We start from the raw sequence: 23,246 nt of genomic DNA on the forward strand, positions 1-23,246 counted from the left end.
TATCGTGTGTTTTTATTGCTGTTGTCTACAATATAGAAAAAGGTAGGCTATAGTTTTAAAACGGATACAAAATATTTCTATAAATAATAAGACACATATTGAAGGGGTTAATACTGTAAAATAACTGTTTTCTTTTTTCTGCGGGGCTTCAGTTGCCGTTGTTTTAAAGCGCCCAACGGGAGAACCGCATCCACTACATTCTGGTTGGCCTGTAGATCAAGCTCACATGCATTTTGTGTAGATAAACACAATTTGTAATATAACATTTTCATATTGTGTCTCTGGGCTTTATTATTAATTTTATTTACAATGCGTCATATAGAAAACCTATACATGCCTCAAGTCAGTGGCGGTTCTAGTTTAAAATGGGACCCTGATCGAACCACCTGCTTTTAGAAATGTACTTAGAAATAAATAATAATCTTTATTATTATTATTTTTAATATTATACAATTATTATTCTAAATATATAATAACAGAAATCCATCCTACATGTAGCCTAACTGAAAGAAATGTAAAGACACAACTAAAGTGATATGCTAAGATCTCTTAAGAAATCTTTTGCTTGAATATTAAAGACAAATCTATAGAATACAAAAAAAAATCTTTTATGTAGCCTAATTATCTGTTGTCTTAGACCCGACACATGGCTGAGAATTAATGTTAAGTCTTACCTCCCTGATTCATCATCTCTTCTGCTTCATAGCCATATAGTCAAAATAAGATCATTATCATCAGTTACTCCGGTTACACAGTACATAAGTACACAATACATTTTATCGCCGTGCATTTATACAGCCGGTATTCAGATCGGGAGCGGAGCAGAGCAGAGCAGCGCATGAGGCGCGCGGGAATGGTTTTCTGCGCGCATGATTTCGGCTGGAGGTCGGCAAGCAGGGCCGGATTAACCAATGGGCCTTATGGGCACAGGCCCAGGGGCCCGTGCGCACTAGGGGCCCCTGCGAGCGGGGAGAAAAAAAGACAATTTCGGAGTGTCTTTTTAGGCTAATTACAAATAGCGCATCTAGTTGGAATCTAGTTGTAATAAGCTATTTAGGGTTTACGCCCATCGATGCCTGATTGATAGAGACAAGATGAGTAGAGAGCTGTTTAGCAATACAGCCTCAGTGGCGCACCTTGTAAGGTGCGCAGCTTCATGTTTTGACGCTATTGAACATCAACTCGGTTCGAATCCACCATCAGCTGAACTCGTGCTACTTTTTTTTTTCTCCCCGTTACATATCAGATTGGAAATATATTTATTTTTGACAGGAAGGAAACATTTTTTTAAAATAATGCAAATGTGATATAAAGTCACAAGTGTCTCGTGGGTATTTAACAATGTTTAGCCTTATAGGTGCCTCCCTCTCTGCAAAAACTATATTGCTCAGACAACTGTATTTCCTCTGAGCAAAAAAATCGCGATCACATATTAATATTATTATTATATTTAAATTGCCTTTCTTTCTTGAACTAAACAGGAGGCTGTCATTGGTCAAGCGCGGAAACGTCAGTTTTGTAATAACCGGCACTAAACTGAGCAGACTGTATTTGTAACGTTATATCTGTCATAGATTAAAAATGAGTGGACAAGTGGATTTAGCAAACGCGAGAGAAAGAGGAGAGGAGGCATCTTTATTGAGGCATTTTCCATACACACCATCTTTAAACAGACCCATGATCAGGAGAATGAGGGTACAGAAGAAGACGTTATGGTAACTTTAAATGATGAGTGGCTAGCATTAACCAGGCGGAGGAGGCTAACGGCAGCGCAGCGCGGACTGGATTCATCGTGTGAGAGACAGACAGAAAATATACATAAATACATAAATATACATAAATATATATATATATATATATATATATATATATATATATATATATATATATATATATATAGTTTTATTAGTATTTTTATTCAATGCTTTGAAAAATAAGTTAAATCTTTGTAGACTATAAATACATATGTACTATATATCATTTATTTAATATGTGGGCAAAAAATTATAGATTCATTTTATTTAAAAATTATTAAATTCTTATTTTTAAATTCAACTAGGGGTGCGGCCAGGTAGGGGGCCTTACAAGACAATGTGCCCAGGGGCCCCTGAGGTCTTAATCCGGGCCTGTCCGCAAGGCATTTTTTGAGACTCGACCAAACCGTGCGCGCGGCGCCGCGTTTGATTTGAGTTGAATAGGAAACATTTTGAAGAGATTTTGTCTAAAACAGTATCAAATCTGCCAGTGTTCTTGTCATTATCTCTGATCCAGACCTTTACATTTTCGCGGCAGCAGCTCTCTGTCATCTGAACTGAGTGATTGACAGTTTATATTAACCAATCGATTCGGGTTCATTGCAAGAGCAGTGGGCCAATCAGAAGAGCTTTAAGGTGGGGCGGGCATTGTGGGCTTTGTTTACTGCAGCACGTTGACATGACGACTGTTTAAAACTGTTTCTGAGCGCTGCGTTCAGCGTTTTTAAGTGCAAAAATGCATTCTGTGTGAAGCTTGCATTGATAAAATTTCGGGCGCCTATGCAACCAAAACGGTCGTAATTTCGGAGTCCTGCAATTTCAAATTCAAGCAGTTTCAAGCACTTTGTTCAAAATCCAAGCACTTTTCTAACCTTGAAAACACTATATTAAAAATCAAGCATTTTCCAGGATTTCCAGCACCCGTACGAACCCTGTATTTATGGACCAAGTGGGCATTGGTTTAAACTAGTAATGCACATAAGGGTGCTGCAGAGAATTTCTATAGGCCAAGAGGGCATGGGCTTGAACTGGGAACACAAATATGGGCCTTGCATGTTTGCCCAGTTAGGACCAACATAAGATGCTTACAGAGCCCACTTTAAGCCCATATGAGCATTCAGGGTTGAATTCTGGTGCAAGCCCACTTTAAACCCCTTTAGGCAGTGGGGCCCAAATGGGTCCTTCATGAATTGCCTATTTAAGACCTACATAAGACCTTATAGATCCCACTTAAAACACATCTGAATTACCCAGTTAGGACCCATGCAGTACCCTTACAGGTCCCACTTTTAGTACGTCTGGGCTTTCATGGCTGTCCCCAATGTGGATCCTGGGTGCAAGCCCATAATGGGGCCCACATTTGCTGCCCATGAAGCCCTCATCTGGGCCCCACATGTCATTCCTGGCTGGGGAGGCACCCTAATAGAAATCTGTCTGTGGCAGTTCAGCGTTTTGTGGTGCCGAGAGGCGCATGCGTTGTGTGAGCCCCTTTACCCATCACTACTGCTGAATGATTTCAGATATTTCACAGCTACAAAAGACAAAAATCACACCAAAACACAACACAGTCTTTGAGTAAGATGTTTAGGAGACTAGTCCTCCACACAATGTAGTCCTGTTTTAACCAAGCCATCTGTGTTTAGACGTCTATTACACTGATATATGGAGAAATTGACTAGTCTGTTGAATTATTAGAGAATAATGCACATCTGGGACCTGTTTCAGTAAAGATGTTTAACCAACTCTGAGTTTACATTTAAACTCTGAGTTGATTTACCGAGAGATTGAAAACTTTGTTTCAAGTTTTCGGTTTCAAAACAACTTATCTGAGTTGGGTCAATCAACTTTGAGTAGACCAACTCAGATTTAAGCGCGCACATCGTGACTATAAAAAAAGCATTATCAATGAAGCAAAGATATTACGAGTGACTATGACAACATCTTAAAAAAAGAGATCAGCATTTCTTTCTCCAGCTGAACTTGATCTGCTCATGCAGAGTTATAGCAAATATGACCATATATTTAAAAAAGCAACACGAATGCATCAGTGAAACAGAGACAGTTAGCATGGGAAATTATAGATGCCTAAGTTAATGCGTAATTTTACATTTAAAGTATTTAAATATTTAAGTATAATAAAATAAGTAATGTAATGTGTGACGTTTATAAAATCTTTACACACGTTCCCACTTTTATACATGTTGATCAGTTTTAATAGATTTAAAAATGCACTTGTGTGTCTGCCTTTTTATTGATCACTTAAGTGATAGAGGTTGATATGACATTTAGAATGTAAGCAGAATGGGCGAGGCAGTGGCGAAGTAGGTAGTGCTGTCGCCTCACAGCAAGAAGGTCGCTGGTTCGAGCCTCGGCTCAGTTGGTGTTTCTGTGTGGAGTTTGCATGTTCTCCCTGACTTCCCATGGGTTTCCTCCGGGTGTTCCGGTTTCCCCCACAGTCCAAGAACATGCGGTGCAGGTGAATTGGGTAGGCTAAATTGTCCGTAGTGTGTGTGTGTGTGTGTGTGTGGATGTTTCCCAGAGATGGGTTGCAGCTGGATAAAACTTGCTGGATAAGTTGGGGGTTCATTCCGCTGTGGCGACCCCAGATTAAAAAGGACTGAGCGACAAGAAAATGAATGAATGAAAGTAAGCCGAACTAAAAATAGTTTTTAGAAAGACTAATAATCCTAATTAATGTACCTGTCCCTGTTGAAGGTCAGTTTATTTAAGCTTTATTTATTAAAAAAGGACAAGCCATTCTCGTACGTGACTTTGTTCTTTGTGTGACTGTAATGTAGCCAATAGCAGTGTTTCCATCCAAATATATAAATTAAATGTATGTGCAAAACTGGAATATTGCATAAAACATGCGAGTAAACCAACATTTCCATCCAACGAGTCAAAGAGAACAAAATCAACACTTCCTGATTAACTGGTGCCAAATATTAACAGTAAAAATTTACTGCAGTAGAAGAAGTTGAATCAATTATTTCTATATTTAATAAATGTCCCTGCGCCTCAGAAGACAATGCTGACACACAATGAACATGTAGGGGCATTTGAAGGCATGAGACACAGAGAACAGACACTCCTGACACGCTCCAAACGCTCTGGAGGTCATTAATAAAATAATAACAGTAATACTGAAATGGTTAAGACTTTTTTAAATGAATGAGCAAAAACAACGTTTCAGACGTGTTACAGTGTGCTCAGCCTGCTGGTTTATCCATTCACACACATTTTTATCATCAGCATATGATCTCTTATAACAAACCTTTTTTTTAATGCACATTCTGTTATTTGTTCAGTAAAAGTGTTTTCATCATAGTTTATGTGCATCTTTTCTATCGAATAATAGTTTATCCTACTCAGTTATGCACGTGTTTTTTATGTGTATTTTCCAAAGTGATGTGCATCATGTCGTTTCAGTCAATCGTTTTTATGTGCATCTCCAAAATAAGCGTTCAAATAGGTGGGTGGAAACGTAAGGCTAAGACGAGAAATACCGCTTCGTCTTTGAAAAAGATGAGGAGACCGACAAAAACTCTGAGTTGAGAGAATAAAACCTGCTCCTGACCAGGTTAGGTTCACAGAGTAAGTTACCACAGTAACTGACTCTGAGTTAAAGTTACCTCTCTTTTAGAAACAGGCTTGACTTACCCTGCTTTCTCGAGTTTGACAAACCTGCCATTTTGAAACGGAAAACCCAGAGTTTCTCTCATTTGAGGGTTAAAATACTCTGAGTTTTCACTTAACCTCCTTTCTGAAACAGGCTCCTGTTATATATGATGTCAATTTCCTTAAAAAGAGCTGAAATACTCATTTTGATCATGTTCATGAGATAAACACAGATCTGAACAGTAAAGGTTATTATCATTTTTATTTGTGTACATTCATAATCACAACTAAACTACAAGTTATTATAAAACTGACAGGGAGTCGTTTCTCTTTCTGGGTCTTCTGTCAACATGACTGACAAACATGTCAGAGAAAACAGCTGAATCTTCAGGAGCAAACTCATTTACAGAACAAATGCTCTTTATTTTAGAAATCTGTATGAAAAGAGTGCAAAGCAGAACTCTGAGCTCATCAGCCGGCTAATCACATGACAAGTATTTTAAGAGTGTTTTGTGACCATCATGAAATTACAGAGTGTGTTTCTATTGGGGACTAATTCATCATCTCCTACCGTCTGTTTCTACTGTGCTGTTTGTCGTCTCCAGTCTGCATTTTAGAAATGTGTTAAAGGGTCACGAAACACCAAAACACATTTTTTGAGCTGTTGACAGTCGTATATGTGTCCCACACTGCTAAAAACACTATTAAGACACCTATATTTCACTAAAAAGTGTAAATTGTTTGTTTTTGCGTTATTTCAAGCAAATTCGTACTTCCTGTTTGAAACGAATTTTTGAAGCTGCGTCACGGTCATGACATAATAGCCTGTATTCCAGCGTGCAGACTGGGCGTCTGTGCCAGAGTGAGTCTTATTACGTCTTACAGTGTGTTGCATTAATGCATGAGGAAGGCTTGGTTCAAACCAATCAGCGCGCTCTATTGTGCAACTTCATTAATATTCATTACTGTCACAGTGTAGACGGCAGAAACGCCACGTTGTGTTGGCAAAACAAGCGTGAAGTGTTGCTTTTATAGTTTGCTGCAGTAAAGTTTCGTTTTCATTTTCTCTCTGTGAGAGCGCAGACTCACGCGTGGATTAACAGTGTACGCGACGCGCGACAACAATAATTTACGTGTCTAAGGAGGATTATTGTTTACCTGAGAGCTGTTCTCATCTGTAAACGCTGAGATCCAGATTCGCTAGTCTCCTCTAAATAAAGACGCGGCTCTAGTTGCTGGTGATTGTCCTGTCTCTACAGATTTGGTAAGTGAGCGACCAGTGCTCTTTGTTTATTCAGTTCGTATTTTATTTGTATCAAACAAACTATTGCACCGAGTGTAAACAAGTTAGCACTAACAGTTACAACCAAACTATAACCTCGTGTTGGATTTTGTGACCGGAATAACACACGCGGCTTTCTGACGCTATCTGCCGTGTGCATTTAAGTTTCCGGGAAATGCAGAGTTTTTTTTTCTCTCATTCGCCGTGCGGTATCAAACATTGCATGAAAAATACACGCTTAGAGGAGTTCCTCGAATCAAATATCACGTTTGTCGGGAGGGGCATGAATGAATTCCCTGAATGAAAGAGCCAAACTGCAGTTAAAGTCCACCATTTAATAATTTGGCAAATAATTCGACTACAGATGTCCATGTAAACACAGTCACATTGTCCGCTGTGGGTGTGTGTTTTGACTCTGAAATTCAGCGCGCCCAAATAGACACTCCCACACCAAGCCGCTTTTCTTCCTCCGACACTCCCCCCTAAACAGAGCTGGACACGCCCACTTTTCTGACTTTTTACAAAGTAGAGGTGTGAAAACACACAGCTGAAACGAGGGGGTTTCATGGCCCTTTAAATAAGACCCTCTCTCACCACACGCCTCCAGTGCACATGGTAATGCTTAAGGGGGCGTAATATTGAAATATTCAATATGGGTGATATTTTAAAAATTTGACATGGTTCACAAAATTATTCCAATATTATCGCTAATATTCACTGTATCACCCAGCCCTACTCATGATTATTGTACATGCATGTTTATATTTCATGTATAATATCATCTTTCATTGTTTACAATAACATTCCCTCAACCGTCACCATTTTAAAGCACAGTTCTGTATAGCTCAAAATAAGCTGCTGCATGAATGAATGAGATGATGAAGAATGATGAAGATCTGCTTATTCTTTAATGTGTCCTTTCTGCAAGTGATTTACTATTACTTTCAAAAGTCAATCCCTGCAGATAATGTGATATGAAGATCCGGTATGCATGTCTAGTGCAACATCTTAGAAGAAGCAGAAACATTAGATCATTCCAGAAAGACATAATAATAATAATAATAATAATAATAATAACATGAATAAATAAAAGCAAAAAAAAAAAGTTGGTATAACTAGAAACCAACTTTTTGCCATGTCGAAATCATGAGAAATTAAGTCGTGATCACAAGAAAACAAGAGAGAAAATATGTTTATTGCATGACCTCTTAGGACCTCCATAGACTATTTAAGACTATTTATGCAAGTTTATTTAGGCATGGGGCCAAGTTCATGCAGGTTACAAGATTCAGTTCTCAAAGGTCTTGTGAACAAATATTTCTGTGTTTCATGGAGTTATTTCAGTGATTTTATGACTCAAAATGAGTTTTTCCTACCTGGAAGATGGACTGGAGATTGTCTGTGAAGCTCTTGTGTCTCCAGAGAGTCTCGTCTCCTGAATCTGCTGACTCATATTCATCACTGTTAACAGATAAAACTACTGTAATCATAGAGGCAAACGCATACAGATACATCTTACAAACACTGAACATAATACATGTTCTGTATACAGATATTCATTCATTTTTCTTCAGCTTAGTCTCTTATTTATCAGGGGTCACCACAGCGCAATGAACTGCCAACTATTCCAGCATATGTTTTATGCAGTGGCTGCCCTTCCAGCTGCAACCCAGTACTAGGAAACACCCATACACTCTAACACACACACACACACACACACACACACACACATGTTTGTTTTTGTGAAAAGTGGGGACATTACATAGGTTTCCATTCATTTTATACTGTCCAAACTGTATATTGTATTGCCCTCACCCCACCCCACCCCTAAACCCAACCATCACAGGAGACTGTGTGCAGCTTTACTCTCTGATTAAACTCATTCAGTGTGATTTATAAGCATTTTGAGAAATGAGGACGTCACCAATGTCCTCATATTTCACCTCCTTTTTGTAATACCTGTGTCATACCCATGTCATTATACAGATTTGTGTCCTGATATGTCACAAAAACACGTACACACACACACACACACACACACACACACAAAATGGCCATTTTAGTTAATTCATTTCCCCTATAGCGCATGTATTTGGACTAATATGTTCAAAACAGTCCATGTGTGAGCAATAATGTAAAACACTGAATATCTTTCGGAAGATGATGGGGTTTCCCCACTGAAGTTTGGTGGATTCCACCCTTTTGACTGGTCACTCTTCAGAAACACTGAGCTGGACACACATGATCCTGATCTCACACTGAACACACAAACACACCAGAGGAAAAAAAAAGTGTCACCACCTGCTGCAGTCTCTCTTATGAACACAAGAGGGCACAGTGTTTCATTTCCAATCAGCCCCTGTGCTCCTGGTTGTCTCTTTGTAGCAAAATTAGCTCATAGAGAATTATAAATGATTAATTACTCATAATTTCCTATGAGCTCAATTAGTTAGTGCTATAACTTTATTCATCACTTGTATTGCCTCTTCCTAAAGCAGCTGAATGTTTGTCAGATCAGTTTCAGTGTTCAGTGGAGTTAATTAAGCCTTACTTGTGTCACACTTCAAATTGTTCATTATTTGCTCGTAAATTAAATCTGTCAGAATACTCTAAATTTTCATGCCTGCGTTCTCTCAGAAAGGCAGAGGATCACAGGAGTTATTGAACTTGTAGATTTATTGTTAAACACTCACATGGAAGACAGAGGAAATTTTCAATCTCTGAATTAATCTACATTAAAATGGCTCTTCTGCTGAAGGCATTCAGAATATGTGTGCTACCCAAGCGGCAACCTCCCGCTCTCCCTTAGGAAGCCAATACGGAAGTAACTAAAATTGCAATTCATCCTAAATTCCGCTAGTCCTGGCCGCTTCTGGCTCCAAAACAGAGCAAATTTCAATTGAGCCCACTGTTAGAATGGCCAACTTTACAGCAGAAAAAAAGGTGTTTACAGCCTGGTACAAAAAAAGATTTTTCGTTAATACAGCTAATATTACCCTTCATGACAACTGTGAGGGGGATGAATTTTTTTATAACTCATCCGTTTTCTTTATATTAAGTTATATTAAGTTTGCATAATTAAGGGCGTTTAGGTTTGCATAATTAAGGGCGTGTCCACTTGAGTGACAGCTAGGTCTCGTTGGTCGCCGTCACGTCACCTCAGCTGAATCCTGCAGATTAGCCACTGATCTCGGCATATTTATTGTATTTCTGTGTTGTTTTATGTGGCTTTACACAGTCAACTGCCTTTTGGACTTGTTTCCAACAATTAGATGCAATATCATGCTGAGTGCACTTAATTGTGCTCACAAACCATTCATGTGGCCTCTGTTTCCCATGTGAGTAAAGTTATATACTTGTATACCATCTCTATACATGTATTTGTTTTATTTAAGATCATTTATCGTTTATATTTATATTTGAAGCTGTAAAGCACTAAAGAATCTGTCAGATTGATTAGCTGTAGGCTCTAGAACAGTCATCTGAAGCGTTGTCATACAGTGTTATGCTGGAATAGTCTTACATTAACTAACACAGACTATATCTGAAGTGTTTGGAAGTAATTTGCGTTTTCCTCCTGTTGAAAAACGTCATAAGAACAATGTCTAGTGGCTCGATGTATTACAGCAGTGTTTTTAAAAGTCTAAACACTTTATTGATATAGTATACAACCAAGCACAAGTGGTCAGAACACAAACGAGTCACAGGTGATAAAGTATTAAGCGTTCTCCCAAAGTAAAGCGTGTCTGAACCAGGTCCAAGCTAAATGCCAGCAGGTGTCTGAATCTCCGCTCACTCTCCGCCTCTTTGCCCTTGTTTGGTATCCCGCCGTGGGTGTGATGACGTGCAAACAAAATGGCGACGGTTGGCCGCGCCTACTTGTGGCTTCTTTTGCGCTCTTTAGAAACCTATGGGTGACGTCACGGACACTACGTCCATATATTTTACAGTCTATGGTGCTACCCAAATAATAAGTCTTTGAGCCAGGTGGAGCATTAGACCAGGGGCTCATCTCCTGTTTCCAAAATGCATCACAAACTGCTTGAGGAACTGTTCTATTCTGACAATTGGTGATGAAAATAAATGATGTTCAATAAGATTTACTTGTGTTTACTCACTGTTTATTCAGTTAAACATGAATGTTAAACTGTAGGCCTACAAACAATGGATTCTGGAACAGTAAACAGAGATTTTTGATGACCCTAATGCGACTAAAGTCATAACTGAACTAAACAGAAATGGGATTAAGACATGTGGAGTATGCAGATATTAGTGGCATTACTAAAGTAAACACCGCCATCAGACTATTACTGTCATGTAGGACTTTTCAATATATTTTCCGCCAAGATCCACACACACGGCTGTCAGTAAAGGACCGCAAGCGCACACACCACGAAATGCGGAAGTTTTTTTCTCTCCATTCGGCGTGCGTTATTAAAGGGTCACGAAACACCAAAACACATTTTTTGAGCTGTTGACAGTCGTATATGTGTCCCACACTGCTAAAAACACTATTAAGACACCTATATTTCACTAAAAAGTGTAAATTGGTTGTTTTTGCGTTATTTCAAGCAAATTCGTACTTCCGGTTTGAAACTAATTTTTGAAGCTGCGTCACGGTCATGACATAATAGCCTGTATTCCAGCGTGCAGACTGAGCGTCTGTGCCAGAGTGAGTCTTATTACGTATTACAGTGTGTTGCATTAATGCATGAGTAAGGCTTGGTTCAAACCGATCAGCGAGCTCTATTGTGCAACTTCATTAATATTCATTACTGTCAGAGTGTAGACGGCAGAGACGGCACATTGTATTGGCAAAACAAGCGTGAAGTGTTGCTTTTATAGTTTGCTGCAGTTAAGTTTTGTTTTCATTTTCTCTCTGTGAGAAACGCGTGGATTAACAGTGTAAGCAACGCGCAACAACAATAACTTACGTGTCTAAGGAGGAACATTGTTTACCTAAGAGCTGTTCTCATCTGCAAACGCTGAGATCCAGATTCGCTTGTAGTCTCCCCTTCATAAAGACGCGGCTCTAGTTGCTGGTGATTGTCCTGTCTCTACAGATTTGGTAAGTGAGCGACCAGTGCTCTTTGTTTATTTAGTTCGTATTTTATTCGTATCAAACAAACTATTGCACCGAGTGTAAACAAGTTAGCACTAACAGTTACAACCAAACTATAACCTCGTGTTGGATTTTGTGACCGGAATAACACACGCGGCTTTCTGACGCTACCTGCCGTGTGCATCTAAGTTTCCGGGAAATGCAGAGGTTTTTTTTCTCTCATTCGCCGTGCGGTATCAAACATTGCATGAAAAATACATGCTTAGAGCAGCTCCTCGAATCAAATATCACGTTTGTCGGGAGGGACATGAATGAATTCCCTGAATGAAAGAGCCAAACTGCAGTTAAAGTCCACCATTTAATAATTTGGCAAATAATTCAACTACCGATGTTCATGTAAACACAGTCACATTGTCCGCTGTGGGTGTGTGTTTTGACTCTGAAATTCAGCGCGCCCAAATAGACACTCCCATACCAAGCCGCTTTTCTTCCTCCGACACTCCCCCCTAAACAGAGCTGGACACGCCCACTTTTCTGACTTTTTCCAAAGTAGAGGTGTGAAAACACACAGCTGAAACGAGGGGGTTTCATGGCCCTTTAAACTCCATAACACTCTTACTAGTCCTCACTCCTTATTTGCGTCTAATAGCCCAGTTTGTCACGGCAGCATGAATGAAATGTTCATGACTTAAAGTGAAACTGTTGAACTGCAGTTAAAGTCTGTTTGCTTTTAATGAGTCTCCTGTTTTCATCACTGCAGACTAAATCAGTAATCAGAATGAAAGAAGAAATGCCCGCATGTGTTTAGCATTTTTTGTTATCACAAACACAACAGTAATCTCTTAGTGTTTGAGCTGCTTTAGCTTGTTCAGGGATAATTATTATGATCTCCTAACAACGGAGAAATACTGAGAAATCTCTGTAAACTGATGGCAGCCGTTCAGCCTTATAATCTTAAATGTGAGCAAAAACAGCTGTTTTACCATCTCTTTAGAAATGACGCTAGAGAATCATTCAAACACTAAATTACTATAAAAGTGACACTAGTGAAGTAGAAACGGTTTCTGTTGTTCTGACGTCAGCTGCAGAAGAAAGTAGTTCCTCATACAAAAGAGTTTTAGACTCATTGTGTTTGGTTTTCTTTTTCATATACACATGATCATGCTGTCACACTGTTGTATAAACACATCCCAAAGCTGCTCTATTGGATTGAGATCTGGTGACTGTGGAGGCCATTTAAGTACAGTGAACTCATCATCGTGTTCAAGAAACCAGTCTGAGATGATTGAGCTTTATGACATGGTGCATTATCCTGCTGGAAGTAGTCATCAGAAGATGGAGACACTGTGCTCATAAAGGGATGGAAAAGGTCAGCAGCAATACTCAGGTAGGCTGTGGAGTTGACACCATGCTCAGTTGGTACTAATGAGCCCAGAGTGTGCCAAGAAAATCTCCCCCACACCATTACACCACCACCAGCCTGAACCACCGATACAAGGCAGGATGAAGCCATGCTTTCATGTTGTTGAGGCCAAATTCTGAGTCGAGCATCCGAATGTGTCAGCAGAAATGGAGACTCATCAGAGTTTGGTTTCTCCAATCTTCTATTGTCCAGTTTTGGTGAGTCTGTGTGAATTGTAGCCTCAGTTTCCTGTTCTTAGCTGACAGGAGCGGCACCCGGTGTGGTCTTCTGCCGCTGTAGCCCACCTGTCTCAAGGTTGGACGTGTTGTGTGTTCAGAGATGCTCTTCTGCAGACCTTGGTTGTATCGAGTGCTTATTTGAGTTACTTTTGCCTTTCTATCAGCTGGAACCAGTCTGGCCATTCTCCTCTGACCTCTGGCCTCATTAACAAGGCATTTGTGCCCACAGAACTGCCGCTCACTGTATATTTCCTCTTTGTCGGAGCATTCTCTGTAAACCCTAGAGATGGTTGTGCATGAAAATCCCAGTAGATCAGCAGTTTCTGAAATACTTAGAGCAGCCCGTCTGGCAGCAACAACCATGCTGCCATGTGATTGGCTGATTAGAAATTTGTGTTAATGAGCAGTTGGACAGGTGTACCTAATTAAGTGGCCGGTGAGCATATAATATAAATCAATCGTTTGCATGATAAGATAGCTAAAACTTACACATTCATTCCTTTTCTCTTTTTGGTCAGGTTATCTTCATCCCCGTCATAAACTTTAGGGGTGAGTCATCTAAAATGTGAATATTTGGGAGTGTGATAGTGAAATAACAATCATTTTCATTCTGTACGATTAGCTTGTCTGTATAAGAATGTTACATTAATCAAACATGAACATGTTTTGGTGTTTACGCTCATATCTGCGCTCGTTTCTACATTGCATTAATAAATGAGGCCCGTTGTGTTTGCATCTCTGTCTCTCTGTTCTGGGGATTTTATTTTTGCCATTTCCTCACATTAGAATTATAAGGTTCTATCTAGGGCTGGGGAATATGGCAAAAATAAAAATCTAGGTTTTTTTATAAAGTTTGACCGATTCACGATTCATGATTTCGATTTTTTTTTATTGTGTAACTAGTCAACTTAAAACATTACAACAACATGACTGAAGTAACATTCTCTTTATAAGTAACTGGAAACCCCATCTGGTTAAGGAACATTGTATTTTTAATGGTCATGCCATATATAAACTGGTCAACAAGGTGTAAATTGTTTGCAGAAGATAAAAATAAAAATATTTGTGTAAATATTGCAGTTGTGGGAATACAGAGGGATTTTTTGCAAGTTTTGCTGAGCTTGGGAAAGATAGGCTGTCAGCTCGGCTTCGACTTTGTCTTCTTCTGATTAAATGTCAGGTTGTAATGCTGCTGCCTTTTTCTTAAAAAGATACAGTGGAAGAAAAGAACTGACCATTAAAACTGTAAAGCCTAATTTAACCCAATGTGTGAAGTTGTGGACGTATAGCAGGAGCAAATACAAGTACCAGATGTGTCTAATATAAAATAATCTATTTAATATATTTTTCTTCTTTCTCCCTTTTAAATAACGATCATTTGATGCGCTTTGCAGCTCTCTCTGTATTATGCTGCCTGACTGCATTGCTGGGTTTCAACTAGGTCCGCTAAATAACGTCAGGGGGGCAGGTACTTTCACTTTTACTGCTACAGCTTCTCACCTCTGCTTGAGTTTAAACCAAAAGAACAGTGCTGTTCGAACTATAAGATCGATGCAGTGTTTCACAAAGCAGGTTTTTACATCCTTCGTATATGTTGTGATTGAGTTTATTGACTTGATGAGGGAATATGTCTTGACAATCCACACAGACGCGACTTAGTAAAGCGTGAAGTCATGAAAGGTTTTACTTTTTGCATTAGTCTGATTGTAAATCCCCTCGCAGTGGTGGAGTAGCGTGAGAGAGTGGACCAAAGCGCATTTAATGCAAAGGCTATTAACAAAATAAAAATACACAACTGAAGACACTTAAATGCTTGTATTTGTTGTTTTTGCACCAGCTCTGCGATGCATGCCCACAACTTCATGCATTGGGTTAAATTAATAAATTGGGTTAAATAAATGATTTGATTAGGCTGTCCAGTCTCTGTGTTCAGTCTGTCACTACCATGATTGAAACCCAGACAGGCAGTCAAGCAGGTCACGACACGGAGCACACATGACAGTTTAAAGAATCACACACCAGACGCGCACATTCGCATGATATTTAACATGAAACTAATCTGATGGCGGTCTGTGGCTCGGCTGAAATATGAACTGCGTCCTGAGTCATGGCTGGGCGCCCTGAATTGCGGCGTCGGTGTGTGTTCCCTGATAGAATCCTGTGTTTAGAATTCTAAAATACATGGCGCTGCACGTCGCTGAGCAGTGCTTCTTGTGTGCGACCTGCCTCATACAGAGAGAGAACCAAAGCGCTTTGGTGCAATTATAATGTATAATGTATGAAAAAAAATCACGATACCTCGATTAAATATAAAATTAAATAGTCTTAAAACATAAATTTGAATTAATAAAAAAATAAATAAATAAAATCGCCCAGCCCTAGTTCTATCTGACATTTTTGTTAATTTAAAATTAATGGACAACTTATTTACATTATGGGATGTTTTTTTTATAAGTCATTGACATTTTAAGACTTTATTAAAAAAAACAAATGTCACACACAAACTGTTTGCTCTGGAATGCAAAAACTTTAAAGCTCAATATCTCAAAATCATTCAGAACACAGAGTGAACCTTAAAACTTCAAGGTGATGATTTGTCTGCCATCTTGTTACTTGGATTATTCTGTGTTTGCTTTGATCTTCACCTTGTCTTTGGGATTTTTTTTAATAGATGCTGAACATGGAGCTTTTAAAGCATTGTGCAAATATAATAAAATGTTCTAACAAATCCTGAAACAGTCCATGAGTGAGCAATAATGTACAACACAACATACCTTTGGACTGATGATGGTGTTTTCTCTCTGAAGTCTAGTGGAGGCTCTTTTGACCGGTCACTCTTCAGAGACACAGAGCTGGACACACATGATCCTGATCTCACACTGAACACACAAACACACCAGAGGAATAAACTGCAGGACAAACTTCAGTCTCCTTTACAAGAGATTATCAGCCAAATACGAGTTTGTTCAGTTTAATTCAGCAAAAACTAATAGTTGACTGAAGGTCTGTCTGATCAGGTCACCAGATTGAGCTGTCTGTAATCTAGAATGATCTAAACACATTTGCTGAAGCTGTAAACTGAAGCTTTGTTCATCATTTGATCAGGCAATAGCAACACAAATAAGTGCATTGTTGTTGGTCTTTGTTCTTCAGAGAAAGTGTTGAAATAATGGTGTAAAAACAGAGTCAATACCTGTGTTTCTCTGAGAGAGAGTCCTTTACTCGCTCCTTTGCCATACTGCAGCTAAAACACCAATGCAGACATTAGCAGAGCTTTGAGGAAACAATTAGCCGCTGACCATCACCTGGAGATGACAATATACTGAGATGCACACTTTATAGCAATCAATGCTCACTTCACTAATAACACCACACTCAAACAGACCACATGATGAGGGACACCACAAACTGAGTCTCAGTCATCTCAGGCATTCACAGCATATATAAATAAAATGATTAACATTACTGCAGTTTGTCTGTCACGATAATTTCTGCTTTAGACAGCTATTAACTTATTATTTTATTTATTTATTTGCTTAGTTAATAGTTAGTTAGTATTGATACGTTACCAGCAGGCCCGGCCCCAACCAATTTGGCGCCCTAGGCAAGATTTCAGGATAGAGATAAAGTTGGTTTTATATTCACACATTCGGACTTTCCCCTTAATAATATAATTTCTTTAAAGTATTATTTGCAAACTCTAAATAGCGAAATCATATTAGCACTCAATGACTATCAAAGTACAACATTGTTCACAGTCAAATAAACAGTGTTAATGTTGTTTTCAAGTCACACTTGCATGCTAATTCCTATTGAATATTCAAAGTAACATGGTAAACAATATAGAGACTTCTAAATGAACGAATGTGCGAATATAAAACTAACTTTACCTCTATGATTTCAGGTGGCGTCCCTTCACATGGCAGTAAATTACACTGCTAGTGTACATACAAGAAACTAAATAGCTTTTTGGTCGACTACTGCAAGCCAGGAAAACGTCAGATAAATATGCCAAAGCAATTAACAATAATGTTGAACAGATCTAATATTTACACATTTGCTTGAGGAAGAAATGATGAGGACAGTTAAATGCAGTTTAAGGATCAACCGCATTCTTCCGGTTAACGGAAGCTCTGCTTTCACTTTCGATTTCCTGACTCTGTTTAAAGTTTATTTTGTGCTGAATGAGCTGAAATTATCGAGTCAACCTGATATAGAAAAGCACAAACACATTCAAGAGATACAAATGACCCATTATATTGTTCAAATGACCGTGTTTGGACGTGTTTAATCGGTGTTTAAGGCTTTGAGCTTCAGGAGCAGACAGTGCTATAAATCACGCTTATAAACACGCTTATACACATATAAACCCCTTCATCATCTCCACAAATCAGCTTAATGTAGAAGTGTTAAACTCACATACAGAAGTACAGACGTTCTTGTGCACCAGGAACACGATGTGAGCTCTTTGACGTTTTCGGTTTGTCAACTTCTTCAGTATTTTGGCGGTTGTCAAACTATAATGTGCTTCACCGCCTCCTGCTGGACTGGCTGATTCTAACATGGAGAGAGACGGGGAAAATCTCACCATAAATTCAAGGGAAATAAATCAAATAAATCGCTGATTAAACAAAGAAATCCGGTTAAAATTGTATTTTTTTTTAACAGACCAGATTCTTTCAGACATGAATTATTGTAGCTTCCATATGTTGACTCTAGTATATAATCCAGAGTAAATGTAAGATTATATCTAATAAATACTTCTCTTAATATTTGTCTTTTGTATTGATAATCTTGACATTATTACATGCTGCACATGTTTCACACTGATTACAATGTGAGTATAAGTCATGTGTGTGCTTCTCTATAAACACAGTGTCTTGTTTAGTCCTGTATGTGAGGCGGTTATGACCATTTCCTCACTCCGATTATTCCCCATTTCTCTTCCTTCACAGATACACCATTGGATTGTATACAGATGTCTTCCTGAGTCATTTATACCCCAGTATTCCTGCCTCATACTCTCTGTCTGTATCTTTATTATAGTTTTGACTTCAGCTTCACTTAATTTACCCTGATCTGTGTGTAAATGTGAGACTGTGTGGGTGTTTCCCAGTACTGCATTGCAGCCACTTTACTTTTCTCTTGCATATGTCCTCCATCAAATCGAACATGTTCTCTAGAACTCTACAGTCTCCACATTAATCATGTTCCTGAACTCCATTAATGTCAGTGTTTAGTTTAGTCGAGTGTGTCCTCACCTCAGTCTAGTTCACATCACTTCCTCCTCTCTGTTACTTACACACGTTTCTTTGTCTCCACTAATATTTTAATGTTATATAAATGTCGTCTCTCCTTATCTTCATCCTAAAATCCTCATCATTCTGTCTTAATATTTCCCTTGATAATAGATTTATTTCAGCTTTTCCTCCATCTTCCTCCTCTTCATCGTCTCCTGTGCAGATTGATCAGCAGTCTGATGTCCATGTGTTCCTCTATGTGCAGGTCTCCAGCAGAAATCAACCGTCCCTCTTTCTGATATAGACCATATAGAAGTGTGAACAGTCTGAACACATCAGCCCCAGGGTGAGCGCTGGGATGGCAAAACAAAAGTAAAGGAGGTTACATTTAATATATTTACATTTATGCTTATAAGATTTCTGATAAGGTGACGCAGTGGTGCAGTAGGTAGTGTTGTCGCCTAACAGCAAGAAGCTCGGCTGGGTCAGATGGCGTTTCTGTGTGTTCTCCCTGCGTTTGCATGGGTTTCCTCTGGGTACTCTGGTTACCCACACAGTGTGCAGTACAGGTGAATTGGGTAGGCTTAATTTTCCATAGTTTATGAGTGCGTAAAAATGTGCTGGATAAGTTGGCGGTTCATTCCGCTGTGGTGACCCCAGATTAATAAAGGGACTAAGCCGAACAGAAAATGAATGAATGAATAATAAAAATATTCCAGTTTCATTAGATTTCTGAGTCGACTGCACATTTCTTGAATTTCTAAACTGAATTGAAATTGGGTGTCAGCTGATGTGTTCTGGACATTTTCCTCGCTCCACTTCAGAAAGCCGCCACTAAACCCTGAACCAGAACTGTTGGTTGCAGTTTGTTGCCATTATAAAGCTCAGAACTGTCAGTGTTGAAAGCTCATCGTATTAATCTAACAGAAAACGTAAATAAACTTTCATAAATAACATTTTCATAAAATAAATACATTACAAATACATTAAACTTAAAGAGCATGGAGTAATGTTTCAGAAGGAAGAGCACACTGACTCTGCTTATTTTGATGGGGTTTATGCTGAAGTAGTTCAATCGGCATGCACATTAAACTGCATCTGGACACATATTGGCTGGACAGAAAGCACCAAGGCCTTAAAGAAAAACAAATAAAATCTTCTTTCAGGGGAAGCTTGCTTGTACAAAAAGTGTAGAATGATGCTGCGTCGTCAAGAAAAGTCACAGAAGAGCTGAAGCAACTGAGCAGAACACAGAACTGGGGGGTCAAGGCTATTGCTCTCACGGACAGAGCCCTTCATGTACTGTATGTCAACAGAAGTGCCGGCCGCTTGTGCTTTCACTTCAGTTAATAGTTGTTTATTTCTCTCAGTCCTGGAAGTCCTGCTTTAAGTTTGTGGCATTCTGTTCAGTTTTATCTGTGAGGACAGAAGTAAGACAGGTACTCAGTCTTCTAGCACAGAGTCATTGTGTTTGAACTAGACTGGCTCATCACTAATGCCTGAAGCACATCTGACTCCATGTGTTTCTGAAAGGGTTCAAATAAATTCAACCCAACGCAGAAAACATTTACACAGTGATGTTGCCCAGATCAGTGAGGCCTGCTGGCCATGTTAGTGGATGTAGACTAAACACTGCATTTGTCCCAGCCCTCGCCTCTTGGATTTCTTGAAGCAGTGAGTGGATGAGGTTATAAGAGATTCACATGTGATTTAACAGTCAGAGGAATGATTGTGGAGCTGTGGAGCATTATTTACACATGCATAAATGTGTGGTGAGAAAGAAGAAGAACTGGGAGAACTTTCAACATTTCTGTCACAAACCAAAGCTATCTGTCATGTCCCCGAGGCACTTCTCTGAAATTGCATGTAGAAACAAATTAATAAAATGCACACAGTGTCTACATTTTTTTTTCAGTATTAAACTATTTATTCGACTTAAAATAAAAATAAAAAATAAAAATAAGATTTATTTTAAATAAAAAACAGGCTACAAAGTTTTGTCCCTAAATATAAACTCAACCCTATTAAGCCAGCATTGTTCCACCTATAGCAATTTATATGTATTATTACATCACAGACAGGAAGTGACATCATTCAGCTCTCTTTAACAGCACGGTGGAAAATAAGGCGAGATATATTGTCATTTATTTACATTATTTGATGTTTATTATGGTTAGGAAGGGTACGGTCAAGCTTAACAATTCAACCCTGTAACGTAAAACTAAGATGGAGTATGATTGTTTTCTTAATTTCCAAACAATTTGACATATTCTACACTGTTAAAAATTGTCCCGTTAAAAAACAGTAAAATACTGGCAGCTGCAGTTGCCAGCAATGTACTGTTATTTTACAGTATGTTGCTGTAAAAATACATGGACTACATTGATTTACACAATACTCAAGTGAACTCATTTTGCTCACTGAAAGCAACTGCCTCAACTTGGTCAACTGCTGAATGAGTTTATGAAGTAATGTGCTATATATGCTTAGAAGCATACTTATAATGATAACTTATTTTAGTTAATTAGAAAAGTTTGGTTTAACTCTAATGTCTTATTTTTCACAACAGCACACATACATGTAAATCTGGAATCACCAGAGAGATTCTGACTGCATCAGCCACTAAACAGCCGCTATCTTTAAATAGAGAAACATACAGAATAACATCAGCAGCTCATTGTTCATCTTTAACTCATACACTGGCTCTACTCTCCTCCACAACGGTGACAGACAGAAGAAATTAGCTTCAGGTTTTACAGTAAAATACTGTTTTTTTCCTTGATTTAACAGTAATCTACTGGCAGCTGTGGTTGCCAGCAATATACTGTTTTTTTACAGTCTATTTCCGTAGTGTAAATTAACAGTATATTACTGTTAAAATACATTTTTACACTGTGTTTTTACCTCTCACACCTTTAACCCTTTAAACCCCAGAGCATATACTTCAATTTTAATTGAAGTGTCCACACTACTGAGTGTTCAAGAAACATGGAGCAAAGCTGAAGTAAATTCATTAATTAACTGACTAATTAAATGATAATTGAAGATTAACAATGAACAAATGAAGAAATACTGAAGGGAAAAAACAAGAACAGAACATACAAAACTTTAGTCACAGCTTTATAATGAAATAACCTGAAGAACAACAAATGATTAAATCATTTAAATGATCAGCGGATGATTAAACAACTCTACAAACATCATCACCAGCTACACTTATTACTTAATACATGTATTTTTGTATAACATCTACTAAAGTTCTTCTTGAGAAAAAGTGAAAGTTTTACGTCTCCATCATGGAGAACAGAGTTTGCTTTAGTTGGGCTCTTAGCCCTGTCATTTTTAACATTAATATATCTTGGCTGCTGCAATTGTTGAGAACTATGTTTAAAAAGCTCCTTTGTTGAGGCAAGCCAGCCAAAAACCTAAATAAGATCTGGTGATGTTCATGTTGCTATTAAATGGCAGAGTCTGTTCTCATTTAGTATAATAAAATTTACTGCTCCTATTCAATGTTAAATCTATTGTTTTACATTATATGTATATATATGGCAATGATTTCTGGAAGTTTTTAAGAATATCTTGGACATTAACACTGCTCTATGGTGTAAATCGCACTCAAAGAGACATCAATAATCAGCGTATGAACCTCAATAATGGTGACAACTAACAAAATTAACAGTTTAACTCACAAACAGGCAACTGAAAGTCTAAACATAAACAACAGCAGAATCAAACACAAATAAAGAAAACTGTTAGACCATTATACAACATTTATTTATACCGCAATGCATGCTGGGATATTTGTACAGTGCCACTCCCAGCATGCATTGCAGCATGAAACATTTGAGATGTTACCATTGTTGAGATACAAGGTCAAATTCATGAGGTCTGAGTGTGTATTTGTCATAACTGAACTGTTTTTGTATGTTATTTCTTAACTGTTAAGTAATTACGGAAGTATCTTTTCTGTTTCCACTTCTCATTAATTAAATTAATACCTGCAACTAAGCATAAAATCTATTGCATGTGGCCCTTCTTCCAGATTTATACCAAAATATTTATCAGAACTAATTTCAGACAAATGGATTTCTCTATTTATTGACTTCCCAACTTTATTGCTATAGTACAAACGTTTTGTAAACTCTGTATTACAACAGCTGGAAAGTCGTCTTAAATTAGATCAAGGGTGAAGAGCCCAACTAAAGCAGCCCCTCACTCCATTACGGTGACACAAAAAACACCTTAATTTCTGTTGGATCTCAATGGGAATAGTATGGAAGTCAAATCAGTCAGTAATAAGTGTGTGTCTGCTGTTGTTTGTGGAGTTGTTTAATGATCCTCTGCTGAGACTGAAGCTGTTTTATTTTATTTTATTTTATTTAATGTTGTAACTCAAGTCACTGTTTGTGTTTCTTTTCTTCAGTAATTGTGATTATTAACAGCAGGTGTTCATCAGTGTCTGAATTCACTCATTAGTGTTCATTAAAACTGTCAGGTGAACTATATTAGTTAACTAGTGTATGAAATAGTGAACAAGGACACAAAGTGTGATTTCAAACACAGACTTCAAAACATCGAATCTGAACTCTGTTAGCTCACAGTTTTCTGCAGTTGGTTACTTTCTCGAAAACAAAAATGATACCCAG

General features: G+C 38.3%; 1 protein-coding gene across 3 annotated transcripts in view; it reads right to left on the bottom strand.

Moving 5' to 3' along the window:
- The window catches only part of LOC137491077 (NACHT, LRR and PYD domains-containing protein 3-like), a 37,432-nt gene extending 18,482 nt beyond the window's left edge, over positions 1-18,950 (bottom strand). Inside the window, exons 1-4 of one of the 3 annotated variants that reach the window (XM_073947366.1) lie at positions 17,781-18,950; positions 16,551-16,662; positions 16,132-16,236; positions 8,031-8,115 (exon numbers count right to left, since the gene is read on the bottom strand). In XM_073947366.1, the coding sequence (XP_073803467.1) occupies positions 8,031-8,115; positions 16,132-16,236; positions 16,551-16,594 (234 nt within the window). In that variant the 5' untranslated portion in view covers positions 16,595-16,662; positions 17,781-18,950. Of the gene's footprint in view, positions 1-8,030; positions 8,116-16,131; positions 16,237-16,550; positions 16,663-17,776 lie in introns of all 3 variants that reach the window. The other 2 variants (XM_073947367.1, XM_073947368.1) reach the window with 2 other exon arrangements.
- Between the last annotated feature and the right edge of the window lie 4,296 nt (positions 18,951-23,246).

Source organism: Danio rerio, chromosome 4, assembly GCF_049306965.1.
Source record: "Danio rerio strain Tuebingen ecotype United States chromosome 4, GRCz12tu, whole genome shotgun sequence".
NCBI classification, from domain to species: Eukaryota; Metazoa; Chordata; class Actinopteri; order Cypriniformes; family Danionidae; genus Danio; species Danio rerio.